This window comes from Molothrus ater, chromosome 1 (genome assembly GCF_012460135.2).
Source record: "Molothrus ater isolate BHLD 08-10-18 breed brown headed cowbird chromosome 1, BPBGC_Mater_1.1, whole genome shotgun sequence".
Taxonomy (NCBI): domain Eukaryota; kingdom Metazoa; phylum Chordata; class Aves; order Passeriformes; family Icteridae; genus Molothrus; species Molothrus ater.
This window is the reverse complement of record NC_050478.2, coordinates 125,912,645-125,931,921: the sequence shown is the minus strand read 5'-3', so window position 1 is coordinate 125,931,921 and position 19,277 is coordinate 125,912,645. Positions and strand designations below refer to the sequence as shown.

General features: G+C 37.3%; 1 protein-coding gene across 5 annotated transcripts in view; it reads right to left on the bottom strand.

Moving 5' to 3' along the window:
• Positions 1 to 19,277, bottom strand: part of RALYL (RALY RNA binding protein like) — a 373,569-nt gene that overhangs the window by 66,793 nt on the left and 287,499 nt on the right. For all 5 annotated transcript variants that reach the window (XM_036400853.2, XM_036400827.2, XM_036400819.2 and 2 more), the window contains one exon: positions 6,868 to 6,943. In XM_036400853.2, coding sequence (XP_036256746.1) covers positions 6,868 to 6,943 — 76 coding nt within the window. The remainder of the gene's footprint in view (positions 1 to 6,867; positions 6,944 to 19,277) is intronic.

The following is a 19,277-nucleotide window of genomic DNA, read 5'->3' as shown; positions in this document are numbered from 1 at the left end:
TTTTCACACTTTTTCCTGCAATGAAGGGTGCTCAGAAGTGCTCAGAAAAGCAACTCAAAATAATGGATGGCTCTGAGGCAAACCAGACCACACCAAACTCTATAAACTATATTTACAATAAACTTAAGAAGCAGAGGGCAAGTAGAGAAGGACTGCAAGCAATTCTTTCAGCTTCTGCTGTAAGCCTGAAATACCAAAGGAAATGCAAGATGTGCAACATAATTCAATCAGTTTTCTGTTTGAGATTATAAAAGTAACATGTACTGCAGAAATTGATAAAATATTTGTGTCAAAAAAACCCCACTGACATAAAAAATAACCATACCATGTAAATAAAAGAATATCCCTTTCCAGTATCTTAATATTAGACATTAAAATAAAATAATTTGTTCCAGAGGCCATGGGAGTTATGAAATTGTAAAGTAAAGGCTGTTTAATGTAGATAATTAGTAGCAAGGTAAATCAGGCGTGTTAAATATACATTTCAATTGCATTACGTGACAAAGTGATTGGTAATGGGAAATCATTGTGCTATCTTACACCACTCAGAGAGTGCTGAACTGTACACCAGAAATTTCAGAGTACAGCTGGGAAAAAAACTTGTCCTGCAGGGAAGCCTTTGCAGGGTCACTGTGTGCTACATCTGGGCAGTGCTGTGGGAACTCAACACCAGCGGCTGGTTCTGGTTACAGCCAAGCCAACACAGTGAGAGGCTATTTCACTCAGGTTTTCCTGACTTTTTTAATCTATTCTCTAAATCCATTCTGTTAGTTGTCTCACTCCAGGATGTGCCTCAGCAGGATGGATCTTAGGCTAGCCAGCTTCATTCCCAGACAGCAATAGGAATACTGGAGGTCTGGGGATGGAATAACTCCTCACTGAGTCTTCAAGAGGTGACACTGGGGCCTGCTGGTTTTGCTTGCAGCACTCCAAAGAAGCTTGAAGTTTGGCAAGGATGAAAATAATCCACATAGGGATTACTTTTCTTGGATAAAACAGTTTTGGAAAAGTTTCTAGGTCAACTATAACATTAAATTGTGTAGAGCAAAGAGATTGACTAGATACCCTGGCAGCGCCCAGTAACTTGCCTTTCCATTTATCTTCCAAATCCTAGTGCCCTGCTTTACCACATTGTACAGATATCACTTTGACCCTGGGGATTTGTCAAGTAACTAGCTTTCTCAGAAAGCAGACTTGGATGTGATATGGGACCCTGCACTCTCAGTTGTACCAGTACCACCACAGTGGTTTTGACTTCCCCTTCCCCAATGTGATCTCCAGCAGATCCTCTCATGCAGCAGAGTCTGCAGTAATTGTGCTCATTTTTATGGCAATAAAAATGGCACCATTATGGCCAGCCTGTAGCACACTGTTTTTGTTTTTTTTTCAAAAGACTCAAAAGTAGGTGCCCTTGTCATCCTTCTCAAACCCTCTCAACCTTGTTACTACCAGAGGGGTGCCAGATAAGGCTTTTAGCCAGCTCCCAGGACGTCAGCCATAGAGAAAGGATGTGCTCCATGCCCTGAGGGAGGGCCAGCCACAGGCAGCATGTCTATGGTGGCTCTGCTCCACCTGTCCTGGGGCTTGGGTCCACTCCTTGAGCAGCTGGGAATGGTTGCACACTATCAACAGCTTCCAGAATCAGAAAGTGAAACAAAGGCTTCTGAAATGGAGAAAATGCTTTCAGGCATGTATATAATATGCCATATAACATGGTAGTGGACTGAAATGAACGATGAATAATTAAAGCATTTTATGATGAAAAGAAGCAGAATAACAGTCCATCAGACTACTTATGGTTGGCTCTACTCTGATATATTGGAGAGTAAACACAGGAAAGAAACAGTAAATGGGCTTTCATATGGTGACACAGATTTGCTTTAGTGAAATACTGATCAAAACACCACTAAATTAAAAAGACAAACTGTGATGTTTTATTTTACCAAAACATTTCTCCCAAAGAGTGTTTTAACACATTTGTGTCAGCATCTTTAATTTTCACCTTGTGTTTCAAAGATCCTAAGATGTGCTGCTGGTACAATTAATTTTTGCTGGAGGCTAGACCAATACAATGAGATGCAAAAAAATTTTAAGATGCAGATTTTTTTAAGTGTGTGATTTTCTGCAGAAGTGGTGCACTAAAAAGAAATTTCAGAACAATTTTGAATCTTCTGAGATTTAGGTCCCCCTCAATGCAATGCAAATTAGGATGGATGATGATGGAGTTTACAGCTATGTTAGAATTTAACTGATTCCTGAGCGCTACTCTAAGTACATTTTAAGATATTCAATGAGCATGCTTAAGATTAATAATGCGTTTAACAGCTTTCTGAAGCAAAGATTAAATGTTCTCAAAATTTTTTTAAGGCCTAAACAAAAAATGGAAGTCCTTTTATTATTTAGTTATCTGTCTTGCACCTAAAAAAGTTGTGTGTCTCACATTTATGCTAAATTCACATAGGTAAGATTAAATGAGATTATTTTCACACAGATCATAAAACTAGAAAAGTTAAAATAAAGGAATGTAGATCCTGAACTGAGATACTAAAGAGGATTATACCATTACAGGAAAAAACGAATCTAATGACTTGGACACACAAGAAAATTATGATGATATAGCACATCATAGACATCAGTTGCTCTGTATTAATGACTTATGTGTATATCCACCTATAAATGTGATACAAACTTCTTTTCAGAAATACAAAGTTCTTTGAACACTTTTGAAGCCTCAAGTACTTCAAAGTAAATAAAATCCTGCAAGCCTGTGCAGCACTCCTGCTTGCTTATCCTAAAATTGTTCTTTATGTTGTCTCACATATAAAAAATACCATTAAAAAATCACTAACAAAGGAAACTGAAAAGTTAACAGTTAGTATCCTTAATACTGTGTTGTACACAGTCGCTGTTTTTCCAGTGGCTGTCTACCTTAAGACAGCTTCTTCTAGACAACTTTCCTGAACATGCTTATGAAAACTGAAAAGTAAGTGTGTCAAACTTTGTTTAAACGACTGTCCTAGTTTCATCCAGGGCAGAGTTATTTTTTTGCAGTAGCCAGGAGTGATGGTGTGTGTGTCTGTGGTCCCAGCTGCCGGGAGACTGAGCCCAGAGGATCGGACTGCTTGAGCCCAGCAGCTGTGGGCTGCTGTGTGCTCTGCTGAGAGGGCCTGGCCATCACCCGAATATTGTTGAATAACATTTTACACCACTGCCAGGGACAGAGGAAAAGGACTTTTTTTCTGATTTCTGGAAAGAAAGGCATTCCTTTTCCAGCTGGGAGAAAGTGTAGTGTGGTGTGGTATGGTGTGGTGTGGTGTGGAAAAATTAGTTGGTACTGGCCATGGGCTTTCTGTGTAAATCGTTTCTGTCTAAAACCTTTTGTTATTAATATTTTTGCTGTTACTCTTTCCTTTTTTTTTAAATCTCATTGCTGTTTCCGGTAAATTGTTCTTAAACTGCAATTTTCACCCCTTTGTGCCTCCAGTTCTCAACTCTATCCCTGGAGCAGGAAGGGGGAAGGAGAGGGGTGTGAGCGAGTAAGTGAAATCTCATTTGGGAGAGTCTCAGAGGGTACTAAATTGGGAGTGTCATTGCTAAACCATGACAATGACTTTATAGCACATCTCTTTCTCCATTAAATTTGTCTTGTCTTGTCAAATAAGGAAATTATATTGCTTCAGCATAATATGCTCCTGATTTTTTAACCAATTTATTAATTTCTTGGTCTTGATAAATTGATTTCTAAGAATGTGTTTTAGTGCATTTCTTAGAATCAAAGCTAGTCTCAGCTAATAATTTTCTGGATCTCTTCTTCTTAGAAATAGGTATAATACCTTCCCATACCCACTGTTTCTTTACCTTACAAGACCTCCATAAGTTTTTGGAAAGAATCACTAATAGTCCACACACAGATTCAGCTTGTCCTTTGAACACACTACTGTGAATGTTATCAGATCATTTCCATCAAATTCACTTAGTCAAACATTGATTAGACAATTTTTTTATTGCATACCCTCTGGTAAAAATTGATTTTCTTTAATAGCTGGTCAGCTAACCATTTTGATGAAGTAAAAGAAGTCTTTTCTGTATCATCTGCTCTTTTTTCCTCCTAACCAAAATCAGAGGATGTTACTCTAATGACAATTTTTTGTTACCTTTGTACTTTGTACGATTCTGTACTTTAACCTTTCTGACATACTGTAGGATGACTCTGCTCTTCTTTTCTACTTCCAGTCATGGCGTTTTGATTCCACATTTTGTACAATTCCTTTTCAATTTTCAGAATGTTTGAGAAAGTTGATGCTGTCATATTATTCCTTTGATTTTTTTCTGCTTTGGGAGAATTTTCTGTTCTACCTTAAGCACACTCAGTGCAAGATTTTCTGCACTTCTTTTGTCCCTCAAATTTCTTTCCAAGAATCTTTCTACTCACCAGATCTCTGAGCTCGTTTAATTCTGTCCTTTCTGAAATCCATTATCCTCTTTCTACTTACAGTCCTTCCTTTTAACAGTGACTATTTTGTGACAAATAAATTTTTTAACCAATGACTCTCTTAGAGCAAATCAAATCTACTGTAACCACTTCCCTCTCATCTGTCTCAGTCTTGTGGGTGGATCCTGGCCAGCAGCTAAGCACCCACATAGTCACTGACTCACTCCCCTACCATTGTCCCCTGTCAGGATGAAGGAGAGATCAAAAGTTAAAAAGCCTCATGGACGGAGATATTTGCAGTGTAATAGGGGAAGGGGGAAGGGAAAAAAATCCAAGTGATTGCCTTTGCATTACTTTCCACCTCCCATAAGCTATCCAGGGCAATCTCCAACTAACAGCTGCTTTGGAAGAAAAACCTTCCCAATTTTTGTTTCTGACTATATGAGAGAATATCCTTCTGGCCAAGTTGGGTCAGCTGTCTCAGATATATTTCTTCATAACTTCTTGCCCACACCAAGCCTATTAATTACGAAGGCAGAATAGGAAAATGAGAAAATCATGAGGCTGTGCAAACACTGTTTAGCAACAGTCAAAACATTGGTGTGTTTTAGCAACAAATCCAAAACACTTATAGGATTCTATGAAAAAAGTTAACTCCAGTCCCAGTCAGACCCAGTTACAGTGTTCTGAAATAAGTAAATGTTCTCGGTGTTGCCAAAACTTTATTAGTCACTGATCTCACATAATAGATTAAGCGACACTGGGATAATAAATGTTTGTTGCTATCATACAATCATAGAATGGTTTGTGTTGGAAGGGACCATACCATAGAATGATAGAGAGGGTTGGGAGGAACCTTAAAGATCTTCTAGTTGCAACCATCACACCATAGGCAGGGATGCCATCCACCAGATAAGATTGCTCAGGACTCCATCCAGCCTGGCCCTGAATATTTACAATGGGACACCCACAACTACCCTGGGCAATCTGTTCCAGTCCCTCACTATCCTCTGAGTGTAGAGTATCTTCCTAAGATCTAATCTAAATCCCTCCTTTTTTAGTTGAAAATTATTCCTCCTTTATCCTATCACTATCTGCCCATCTGAAAAGTTGTTCTATTTTATAAGCCCCCTGTAAGTCCTTTCTTGTGCTCAGTACTCCAGATCAGGACACAGTACTCCGGGTGGGGTCTTACAAGGTCAGAGCAGAGTGAAAATTAAGATGAAGGAAGAAATGGAAGGATTCTCTTAGTTGCTCTTGAAAACCTCATGATCTTCTAGAGAAATAGTTTGCACTACATCCATGAAAGCACACAATCTAAGATATTTTTCCTTTTTAAAATTCCTTTAGAACTTCCCATAGGTCTCTCTTATCCCTATCTTTTCTGTAGAACAAGTATTTATGAGAAAGCCTTCAAAAGCTCAGAGGTAGAAATGAATATAAATGCCAGAAATCACAGAATATCTTTCAAAATCTTTTGAAGTACTGGAACAGGGACAGAGTAGACCAAGGTTACCCGGAACACCTACAGAGTTTAGCAGTTTGCAGCTGAGAGTAATGATGAAACAGGGATTCTCTTCTCCAAAAATAATATTTCTATCACTTCAGCTGAGGACAGGTATATGATAAAACTTAAAATCTCTTCTATATAGCATGGAGGCTCAGACCTAAAATGCTTCTGGTTGTCTTATTCTGAGATGCCACCCTTGAATTTCCATCTGAAGCTTTCAGACCAGACAAGGCATGAAGAAGTACTGCTCAAGTGTGTCTGATTTCACTCCTGAGGTGTTGCTCTCAGAGCCAGTCTACCAACATTTCAGCTACAGTAGAAATCAGTCCCAATTTCTTCCATGGATCTGGAGCATAAATTCTGTACTACTTTTATGAGATGTAAGGTTTATTGAGCAGAAATACCTGTGGGCATGGTAGCCCTAACAATCTGAAATGCTTCACTAAACATAATTGATTTTGAAAAAAAGTGAATGTTTCTTCAAGTTTGTAAATGCTCTATGACAAAAGGCACCTGGGAATATGAGAAAGACACTATCAGTACCCTCCTGAACAGCCAAGGAAGAAATCTAGTTTTTGTCAGAACTTGGTTCTCAACCCTGCCAGAAAAATCTGTGAGAAACCAATTTTGTTGCTCTGAAATTGCTAGTTATTTTACTGATCATTGCAAATAAAAAAGTCACAAAAATGAGGCCAGAGCCAAGCAATGAATCATAAGGACTAAAATTTGAAATAACCTCAATTAAGAAAAAATAGAAATTATTGATAACAGTACTAGGACTGGGAGCATTAATAAGTACTTAGATTTCATTATAATTTTGGTAAATACTGCACACTTCAATATTTATTGGTAGATACATTTTAGGTTACCATAATCTTTCTGATAAAAATTGTATTGGAACAAGTTAAAGTGAAATTTCACTTGCCTGTAAAGTGCTGAAAGTGGCCGCTTGTTGCCAGGTTTTGGTCTGTATGGTTTTGGTTCTCCTGCCATGTTGATATCTGAAAACAAACATTTGATATCAGTAAGTCAAACATCTGGAAGTCTGCAAAGGCACCTTCAAGTCATTGAAAATGAGTAATGGGCAGCAAAAATGGACAGCATACCTAAAACACCGGTCTAGTTTTTGCCTCTTCTAAATTGATGCTGTAAAACTTTCAGAAAGATTTTTACTGTAATGCATGATGAATTTAGGCAAAATATCAGTTATAGTTAACAGAGAGAAATGACATTTTTTAAACACACAAACTTCTACTTGGTGAAGCCAATACTGTGTTTCTAATACAGAAAATTTGGATGGTAACTTAGATGGTGAAATAAACAATGATCTCAAATCAAAATCTGTTGAGGAGGACTGCAATTGTTCTGAAGAGCTCCCGTTTAGGATCTAAAGAAATGCACACTGATCTTTAACTGCTACTCTATCATCAACTCAGAAAGTATCTATTTCCCATCCCAAATGCATCACTCCTTGGAGAATGAGAAAATCTGGGTTTGCAAATGTTTTCTCTTAAGCAGGTACTTATTCTTCTCAACAAGATTAGAAATCTTGTGAATGCTTTGAAAGTTCACTGAAATTCCACCTGTAAATTTATGCCTGAAATATAAAAGCAAGTCAACCTTACATAGATATAAGCTTGATATAGATATATAGCTTCTATAGGGATATATGGCTTCAACAGACGTTATTTTTGTTCTCAAATTTATCTCTTCATTGGAATCATACTCAAAGACATACCAGGAGATAGATGTCTCATTATGCTAGATAGATTGCTAGAACAGTTATACATGGAGAAAGAAGCAGAGACCCTTCTGAGGAGAATACCTTCTGGAGCTTAGGAAGCTGTCTATATAAAAACAAACCTATATTAAAAAGCTCCTCCATTCTGATTAAATGTTGCAAAATCGACTTTACACTGAATCACATGGATAAAGTGAAACTTTTGTTTAGGAAACAAATTTCATGCAATTTGAGGGATGCTGCAGCTAAATCTCTTCTCAGCTTCAATAATATAAAAAAAGAATAACAGTGAACAAAATCATCAGAATTATTTCAGTGTAAAATTGCTGTGACAGAATATCATATCCTATTAAATGTGGAATCATGTGGTGGTTGAGACTTGCAAGAAAACACATGTTTTCAGTAAAGTCTGTTTTAACCTGAAAAGTCTATTTTACCCTGAAATTGACTGTAGTGGAGGGAGATGTAGAAAGATAGGGTATAGGAGTGGGGATAAACACAGTCTAGTGTTTTAGCACTGATGCTAAAAGCTCAAACATTTTTATTTATTATTTTTGACCTCAAAAGATGCAGTAAAACCTGAGACTTATTGACTGGATATTTTTATTTTACACAAAATTAATAAAAAACTCCCAATCTGGCCTTTTTTAGTAATCAGGATTATTGAAAATGAATGTCTCTTAGACTTCTTTTTGACAGAAAATATTTTGCCAATAGAAATTTCAAACTTCAAATATTTAAAAGAATTTTAAAAATTTTACACTTATTTTTGATATTTTGAGCTCAGTCAACATGTATTTAAAATTATACAAGGACCTGATATAAAATGCTTTTATGTAGAACTATAAGAACTATATAATATAAAATACTTAAGTAAAATTTTCCTTATACACAGTATTTTGGTATTAAATCTGACTTCAGTTTCTTCTGTAGGAGCTGTATTACTATTAAATCATAATTTTTCATAAAATGGTAATTTTCTTGTTTCATCTACCCCTCTGAAATTGGAGAAATATTTGTGGACAGTTTTCATGCCTCCTTGAAATGCTTTCCTTCCCTTAATTTTAGCAAGTCCTTTATTAAATATATTTTTGTCTTCCATTTTTTATAAGTTCAGCTATGATGCCCTTGTTTTAAGATATATAAATTCTAATATGTTGAATCAACAGTAAATACCAAGCATTTTGGAAAGCCACTGAGGAATTTTGATAGCTCTGTTGCATTTCCATCGGCTGCTGGAAACAACAAAATTGGAACAAAATTTCTATCCTGTGACTTTTACAATAATTGGACCTTTTCATACTAATTTTATATGTCATTTTAAGGTCATTGACTGTGTTGGCTTTCACCATCTCCTAGTAAAATTTGGACAGATTTTAAGGAAAAAAAAGTAGAATTATAATCTGCTCTTGGGAAATATCTGAGGCTTTCTTATCTTCTTCACAATAATCTTCACATATTTTTTGTCTGTCTGCTACTCTTTCAGAGTTACATCTTAAATGTTCTTCTCCTTAAATCCTTATTTACAGTTTTTAAAAACTTTTTCATATTCTCCTGGGACAGATCAATACTATCTTGATGACTATTCTTATGGACCTACATTTCCAGCTCTACAAAACCCACTTTTAAAAAAGCTGAGTAGTGTAGAAGGCGAAGGGCTGTTAGTTATGTGGTCTCTTTATTTCCATCAAAAATGTCAGAGAGGTGACACTGTAAGAGGCACAGTGGCAAAGCTGTTCAGAATCAGTTAAGATTCTCTCACATTTAAATAAATCTCCAAACAGTGAACTACTTTATACAGATAGTAATAGCCCAAAATTCTCTTTAGCACAGGAAATAATTCTTAGAAGAGCTGGGCACATGGGGCTTTTCTGTTAATATGAAAGTGATTGAAAAGCTCTGCAACTCCCTAAGCACTTTGTAGCAAGTTAAGAATGGATGTAGGAAATGCTTTGAAAAGTTAGAAAAGATTTTCACCCCATTATTTTTTCAGCACTATCTCTTCCAGCCTCAATTTTCTAACTAAGATTAGAAGTGAACTTGTCAACATTTCACAAGATAGATTATTTCTATCCCAACTGGAAATCTTGTGAGATAGGCTGTTCTCTCCCTTCATCCATCATTGGTTTCACAGCAGACATTTACATCTACTAGATCATAAACTCTGTGTCAAATAAATTTGCTGTCAGCAGCACAGAGATTTACCTGTGCTAATGATTCCACCCCAAGGAATGCAGAAACATATCATTCCTTAAGCTGTCAAATTAGCTACTACACTTGTACATGAATATGTACCAGACAACTTCCTTCACAAGGGACACAGACATTCACATTTCTTCTGGAGAGGCATAGATTTGATTAATTGGCACTTAATGGATATAGAAATGGCTCATGGTCACACTCAAAAATGTATTAAATAGGTAGATTTTCTACTGAAGACCACTGATGATCCCCATTCCTTGGGGATCCATATTGGGACTGGTGCATTTTAACATCTTTCTAGGCAACACAGACAGTGGCATTGAGTGTACCCTCAGCATCTGGGTGCACCCTCAGTTTGCCAATGACACCAAGCTGTGTGGAGACTGGAGGCACTGGATGCTAATGACATCTAGAGGGACCTTAATAGGCATGAGAAGTGGACCCTTTTAAACCCTATGAAGTTCAACAAGGCCAAGTTCAAGGTCCTGAACCTGGCTCTGGGCAATCCCAAGCACTAACACAGGCTGGGTAGAGAATAGATTGAGAACAGGATTAGGGGGTGAAGATGAGAAGCTTGATGTGACCTGGTAATGTGCGCTTGCAGTCCAGAAAGCTAACTGTAACCTGGGCTTCACCAAAAGCAGTGTGGCCAGCAGGGCAAGGGAGGGGATTCTGCCTCTCTGCTCTGCTCTCAAAGCACTGTGTCCAGCTCTGGGGCTCCCAGAGTAAGGATGTGGCCTTTTTAAGCAAGTCTAGGGAAGGGCCATCAATATGATCAGAGCGATGGAGAACCACCCCTATGAAGACAGGCTGAGAGAGCTGGGGTTGTTGGGCCTGGAGAAGAGAGGGCACAGGCACCTCTCCTATATGGGAATGGAGCAGCCCAGGAACATTATTTACTCAGCTTTTATACTAGAAATGATCACTTAGATATCAATACCAAGATAAATTCATCACTGAAATTCAAAATACTATGGAAACACTACAAATATAAAAATGAATATGCAGAAAACAACACATTGTAATGCAGCATCCTGGTCTTATGTGCTTTCAGAATCAAATGAAATTACATTCTTTATCAAAAGAAATTAAATTTTAGTTCTATACTTTCCGGTTATCATGGCAGAGCTTAGTCAAAGAATGGGATTTAGATTTCATTCAAGGTTGTGTGTCATCAGCAGAATAGATCTGATTTTGAGCATATTTTTATATGTAATTGTACTAAAAATGCCTGGTGATTAATGACAAAACATAAAAATAATTGAAAAAAGAGCATGATTACCATTTAGAAGGCCACTCATTGTATTGAGACGCTACATAAAATTGTCTGAAAAAACAACACAGCATGATCTACATTTCCCCTATTACCATTTCCTACCATTGACAGCCTATCTCCTCCAGACATGAACATCCCACTTTTGGAGAAGCAGTATCTGCTAGTCCTTGTGCTTTGCCCCCAGATTCCCTAGAAAAGTAATCTGAGAATCTGGTCCTGAAGACAACAGCTGACTTGGTTGTAGAAAACAGGCTGTACAAAACAGGCTTTGCAAGTGCAAGCAATGATACCTAAAGAGTATTCATACCCTAGGAGTATTTCAGTATTTCTTGGTATCCTTACCCTTCAGGTTATTTAAGTGTTATTTAAAAGAAAAAACAAAACCAAAACAATTTTGTTTCACAAAAACAAATGCCATAAAGAGGAAGCTTCAACAGGCACTAACTCAATTAATGAAAACAGGGATTTTGAGGCTTTCTGCTGACAATCCAGAGCCCATGTCTCAGGCTATATCTAACCTACAAAATTAAATGGAGCCCTTTCAAGGCTCTTTAATCTGTTGTGTTAAATTGTTTATTTCCATGACTTTTATCCACAGTTTACAAGTACTGTCCTATGCAATTTCCAGATATAGGTAGAGAATGGACATGACCTAGAAATTACTGCAGGAATTTCGCCCCATGAAAGGGAACAGATCCACATATCTATAATTAGTACCTATAATTCAATATTAAGTATGTGACTTCGGAGTGTGGGCTCCATGTCAGAAAGATTGGAAACCAAAACCTGGAGCCAAGAGAACTCCAAGTACCTTTAGAGCTCAAAAGATGATTTTCTAAGACATGTTTCATCAGGTGTTCTTCCACATATTCTTGTTAATGGTTACAGAAATGGAGACATTCCTTGAACAATTCTACACTTATTTTACTTAAATTTTTGATTTAAAAAAATGTATCATTGTGTATTTCCAGATAAGCTGGAAATAGACCAATATTTAATGGAAGAGATGGTAATTTAAATTAGGATATAAGAAGGAATTCACAGAGTGAATGTACAATCTATATACAGAGTTGATAGAAGGAGACCAGGATGCAATTTCCCCTCTTTCAGATGACAAAACGTATTTGGGATAGAAGAGAAAGACCAAGAGGTTGATGCAATTTAGAGAAAGCTTGTAGCCATACAGTTTATAGCATAACTGTACACCAGAAAAGCCAAGGCTAATCTTTCTTTTATACTCCTCCATCTACTAGTCTTATAAATTTCCCTGCTGCCTGCTAAAGAAATTTTAAAGAAGTCATATGACATTTTTTATATCATAAACTTACTTTCTTCTTTATATGTTCCATTGATTACATGTAATCTCCTCCCTTTCCCCCATCTCCAGCATGTGAAAAAAGCAGAGAGAAAAAGACAGCTCTCTATTCTCTTCCATTATGTGCTCAAATTGTACAGCTGTAAAGACGAAACTTTCCAGAAAATTGAACACAAACTCAAATTGATTCTCAAGGCTAGTAAAATATTAAAGGGAGCCCAGGGTCACAGCTTTTCCTTTTCCATAATGGTATTAAAAGTTCTTGTGGGACTCTCAGTATTTGGATTTTCTCTTAGCATTGAAATAATTGGAAGCCTTTTTTTGTACACAGATGACAGCTATTGTTAATGCTTCATACAGAAAGAGCTGCTTGTTGAATAGTATATGAAATTGCTTTGTTAAACCATTTCTCCTTTCATTAAATACTGCTAAAATGAAATGAGGCTATAGGATTATATAAGCTATCATTCTTAAAACCATTCAGTAGCAAAAGTGTCAGGAGTTGTCTTGCAGGAAATTTTTTGTGTTCCCCAGGGAATTGGGTTGGTGTGAGGACAGGCGACAGCTAAAAGAGGAAATCCTGTCCTGTTTGTATGCCTATCACGCATCATTCCTTCAGGGCCCTGGAGACAGCAGTCTCATCTCCAGAATGGATGCCAATGTACTTCACAGCTGAGGGGGAGCATTGGTCTGCCTTGGTTTTTGTCTGTTTGCTGCCATCCCTGCACCTCCCACCCCAAGTAACACCACAACCTGGGCCAAACTTCTGACCCTGTTGGTTGTGCCATCAGCAGTGATCCATGTCCATACCTAGGGAGAGGCATCACTTCTGCCAGGAGAAGGGGAGAATACTTATTCTTGCTCTCAGACTGACTTTAATCACTCCACTGTGATTAAAGAATCTGTGGCCTAAAAACTGCTTCTCTTCTGGTGCTTGAATCTCTGCAGAGGAATTACTGTGATGTGGCAGGAGTCCCCCTGGGGTACTGGGCTGCAGGGGAGTGAATTCTCACCATTCTCACCACAGAGAATATGGCATGCCTTGTGAAAGGATTCCTATGGGAAGGAGAACAGCCCTGTTCCTGGCAATCCTACTCACTCCTTCTCCTCAGCACAGGGCTTGTGCATTCCTCTGGAGGAAGTTCGACAATTGCAGATGCAAGAGAATCAGATTCAGCTTCAAAGGAACTATGTGGCTGTTGTCATAGCCACTTATCTGCAGCTCTGTAAGAGCTCTGGGAGTTCGGGTGTTTGCTGTAGAAACACAGCCTGGTTTGCGCCATGGCAGCCATGAAGCTGACTGTCACACGTTTCACCCCACCAGAGCTAAATTGTAAATGCAGGCAGGTATAGTCTTTGTGTAAGAAGATCCTTTTAATTTAATCAGGCTTGCAGCTTCTGTTTCTCACCAAAAGAACAAGATTTTTACTAGGTACTTGCTTAACATGTGGACTAGTAAATTATGCACATGCAGAAAATTAATGTTGCCATGAGGGTAAAAGAAAGCAACAGAAAAGTACACCAGGAACTTTCTGCTATCTTCAGGAAAAAAGAAACAGTTTTTATGTAAGCCTAGCCAGCAAGAAGATGAACCAACAAAAAGAGTTCAAGCAAGGAGTCTCATATGATTGCAAACCTTGTTTGCACTTCTACCTTCTCACTCTTGTTAATGGGAAACAGAACTGGTCCTTGATTTACAGCTTTTTTTTCTTTTTCAAGACAGTGAGGAGTGCAAGAATTACCTTTGCTTTCTCTTGATCACAGTAAAGATGCTGTTTACAAATAAAATATAGAGCATCTGTCTTTCAGATCAAGTGCAATCATTACAAGGCAGCAGGCAACAAACTCTCTGCTCTTCTCTGATAACAAAAGATAGTTATTACCATGAGACTCAGACAAAGCTTCGTGTTGACTGGATGTCTGAGTTTCTCAGCACTGCAATTAGCCCCAAGCAGAAACATTAAACAGTGTTGTGGGGATAGAGTATGGAAGTCCCTCATCTACTTCTTTCAGATTTCAATATGATTTATTCTAGGGAACATGCCCTGAATCTTGGTAATTTTCAACTTTTCCTCAGACTACATTTTTTCTCTCTCTCTTCTAATACTTGGCAACATTCTCTGCCCCATGGCCATTCATCTGACTCTCTTACTGATGTTAACTTCATGCTCCTAGCAATAGTTTTTCATGACAATTGAAATCTGTAGTGTACAAAAGAGTTCAAAATCCCCATTGCCCCAGTCCTTTGTCTTACTCACTATTTCTCCCGCAGATGGTCAACTTTATTAACTCAAACATGAGGAATTTCTTTTTTTCTAAAATAGCAATCACAATAACAACATTTTGCAAAAAATTACCAACATTATCTGCATTTGTTAATCATATTTCTTATAATCTTCTCGTAATCTTCTCATTTTCTCATAATCTTGCAAAGTGAATGTAGCCAAGGCTCTCTGGGCATCACAGGCAGAGTGGCTTCCAGAGAGATACTTTGCAATGCACATGGCATTCTGCATGCTGCAGCCTGGGACCTTTCCTGGATTGGGCAGGAGGTTTCAGCAACCCCAGGGTCAGGGAGCCGAGGCAGTAGGTGATGGTTTGGGGCAGAAAACATTGATGGACACCTTCAAAGTGCTGTTAGGTATGAGGGCAGTGTGTCTCTCTGAATGCTGGCTGGGATCGGGATTACAGTCATCACTGAGGGGTCGGTATGTTCGGCACCCTGAACTTTGCTGTCAAAACCTTCAAGCTGCGGTCTGACCTTGAAGGTATTGCCACAGACTAGAGGCTTTCATCCAGGCTCACAACAGATTAGAGAGGAATCATGCTGTGGATTTCACTGAATCATGAACAATGGTGTTCACTGATCAGGGAAGCTGGTGGGAGTGACAGAAATGGTCCTCTGCAGCCCCAAATGAACTTTCAACACTTTCCAATAATATTTCTCTCCAAAATGTCTAGTTTGACCCTCATTCTCTGACCTGAAATCTTTCTCTAAACTTCACCATTCTTGGCTTCTCAGATGATCTAAGATGCAGACTTTCCTGTTGGTCCCACATCACTTGAAAAAACCCATTGACCCAAAACAATTACTCTCAACTAATTTCAGCTGTTCAATTCTCCTTTCCACATATTCTCTTTCTGCTCATGATTCTCAGGTTTTATGGATTTAGAGATCTATAGATGAGGATCTTTTCAAACTCCAAGTTTACTTTGGAATTGCACAGCATGTCTTCTAGCATTTTCTTTCCAGTGTCAGCTTTATGAAAACTTGTGGCCCATATTATAGACTCATAGAATTATATGATAATGTATGTTGGAAGGGAGCTTTAAACATCAAGTTGTACAACTCTCCTGCCATGGGAAGGGACATCTTTCACTAGATCAGGTTGCTCAAAATCTTGTCCAAACTAGCCTTGAATACTTCCAGGATTGGGACATCCACAGCCTTGCTGGGCAACCTGTGCAGTGCTTTCCCACTATCATTGAGAAAAATTCCTTATATCCAATATATCACATAGTACAGTCCTGAAAGATTTTGTCTTTGTAACACAAACATTCTAAATCATATGATGGAATTAGCTCATACCTTATAATGGAAAAACTATAAATATTACCTTAATGCTATTATAGTTTTAGTATTATACAATTTTATATATATATACATATATAAAATAGGTTTTGTATTATAAAATAATATAGCAGTAATATAAAGAAGATAAAGTGGAGATAATTGCATTGGAATTTGGCACATGGAATGAAATTTTATTGTGGAGGTGATATGCAGAATTAACTCTGCCAAATCCAAAATTTCCTTAACAGCAATGCTTAAGTTCTAACCATGTTCTAGCTCTCTTTCATTAGCAGCTTTTGAAGTTCCTTAGTGGACTCCATTCAGTGGCCAGACAGCAAAAACATAGAGGACTATTGCAAAAGCAAAGCATTTAAAAATTGCAAATATCAAAAATCTTCAAAATTAATGATATACACTGTTGTTTTATTTCTATCTCTGTGGCATTCTTTCAAGGAAAATTGAAGAGTTGATAGGAATAGAGGAAATGCTATATCTTGTCAGATTGATAGTTGATATACTGTAATTTTCTGCCTTCAGCAGCCCCAGACACTTTGGAAGACACAAGAATGACGAACTAGGTAGAAATAAGATTATTTTCCCTCCATTCTCTTATCATCTCAGCATGACTCTCCTCCTGAAATGCATAGCAGGTTGGGATTGCTTTAAGTCCTAAAGCATGATGTTTTATCTTTCTTCCCTCACTGATTTTGTCAGTACCTAACTGTTATGAGCTGGAACCAGAAATCATGACAATTTCAAATAGTCTTACTGAGTATGTAAATGTCCTAGCACTCTGTTCTTGCTGGTATATCATATTGGTGCATTTTTTAATGAAAAAATGTTTCTTGACAAAAAGTGAGCTTTGTTTTGGCTTTATAATTCCCCTACTCTTCACTGCCTCAAATCCTTTTTCAAACACTTTTCACTCATCATTAATAACAAAAATCATAAAAGTCATGTCAGAAACCCATTCTTGAAACATACAACATCATGTTTCTCCATGCAATTTATTGGATGTATATCTGATGTTTACTTTTGTATTTCTACATTTGGGTTTGCATGCAAATATACTTTATATGTGGCTTCAGAGGTTCTCTCACAAATGGTTTAATGTACTACATATTATCATTGACATGAATTTGCATATATAAAGAATCAATAACAGGAAAAAATCTAATAGCTTACTAAAAATGCTATTATGAAATAAAATAATTATTTTGAACCTCATTAAATCAAGTCTCAATATCAAAAGTATTACCAAAAGTACCACATGAAATATTTCAGTTGAATTTCAAAGAAGAAAAAGTATAATTGCCATGCACATTAGTACATAGTGCTAGTGAAGCTCTCACTGAACATTCACTACCTTTTATGTTAATTGGGTTTGTGTTCTTCTATGCTTCCTAGTAACATTTTCTAAGCCAGCTTTGCCATAAAACTGTCTATTTTTATTACCCACAAAGCAAATATGTAATTTGGCTCAGAAATCATAGGAACCAAGAACTCCCTCCCTCTGAGTTAATTCTTCTCCCCAGAAATCTGTGGGACCATAAGACTTCCAATTTTTTTTTCAGAACGTGATTATTTTGAGCAAGCTGCACATAAACACGCATCACAAATGTTTGTAAAAAGGCTTTGGAAACTAATCTTTACTGCCATTGGGATATAAATACATAAAGCTAGACAAGATAGTGAACACCAGTTGGACATTTGCTCCCTCAAAGGCATTTTGGATTTATATCAGCTTCCTGTAAGCAGTTCAGAATCCTTGTATTTGCTTTGGGTCTCATTGGAAGCTATAGCATTTTTTCTGCAACTTAGTCATGAAGTTAACAAGGCACAACCCTCACCCCCAATCAAATTTTCAGCCACTTTGCAAATCCCTACCCAAAGCTCTTGCATTTTCCTTTTCCTTTATATATTTGTATGTGTATACTTGTGTGTGAAAACATTTGCAATAGAAGCATGTATTTTTTCACCTGGAAAATTTTTTGTCAAGTTTTGCATATCACCTTTACTACACAGTTTCTGAAAATCGAAGATTACATAGGAACACTAAGGACTATTGAATGCCTGAATCCAGCATTAAATTATTGTATTGAAGTGGATGCTGGAACTAATTGCTTTTAAATAGAAAACAAAACATGCCTTAGTCTCAGAAATACCAAATCTGAAATTCTTATCTAGCATTATTGCTAAAGGAAGGTGCAAGAGTCTGTCTTAAATCTCAACACCCTCAGCTTTTAGATGGTTAGAATATTTGTTTCTTCTTGCTTTTCCCTACTGTGTGCAAGAAGAAATTCTAGTGGCTGTTCAAATGAAACAGCTCTCTAAGATCACCTGGAAACATTAATCTTCTGGACATTGCATAAACCACTAATCTCATGCTTGTCATTAAAATGAGTTAGGGAGTACAAGGAGAGATGAAAGATGCAGGCAGATTTTTAAAGCTTTTTCATTGCTATTTTAATTTATTTTAAGAATAAATAAGATCCCTAAATCTTACATTGCAACAAACAGAATGGCCAGAGGAGAACAATGGGCTGAATGATCCCTCTGAATAAAAATGAATGTGATTCAACACAATGCTTCAGCATACTGTCTACTAAATCTCTTGCTTCCTTGTGTTTAACTCTTTCTAGGACACTTAGGACACTGCTGTTAACAACATGGGTGGTTTTTTTTGTTTTTGTTTTTACTTTCAAGCAAAGCCAAAGATACAACTAAACCTTTAAAAAGATATATGCTGGTCTGATATATATTGACCCAACAGACCCAACAGCCTGCAACCAGCTGTGCTAACCTATGCTCTGCTGTAATCTCAACCTTACAACTTTTTCTTCATTCATTGTTTCGTTTTATGCCATACACTAGAGTGCTGAGTCACCACCATAGAAGCTCCAGGTTCAAGGGAAAATTAACCCTTTAATGACAATTAAGCATTTTTTGATTCAAATTATGCTCATTATTTTGGTTTTATTTCTCAAAAGCCTTTGTTCCTTGAGCATTTTAAAGAGTTCAAAAGGCTGAGCTAATTAAAAAAAAAAAAAAAATCACAACATGGAAATGCTTCTTAGCTTCAGCTCATAGAAGAGGATTGGGCCAAGATCAGTTACCCATCAGATACCCAAGTATCAGTTACCCACCAGAAACCTAGTGCTCACTTCAAGGTATCCCCAGATTCTGATGTGTGAGGGAGTCTATTTGGAGTCTATTAATGTTTTCTT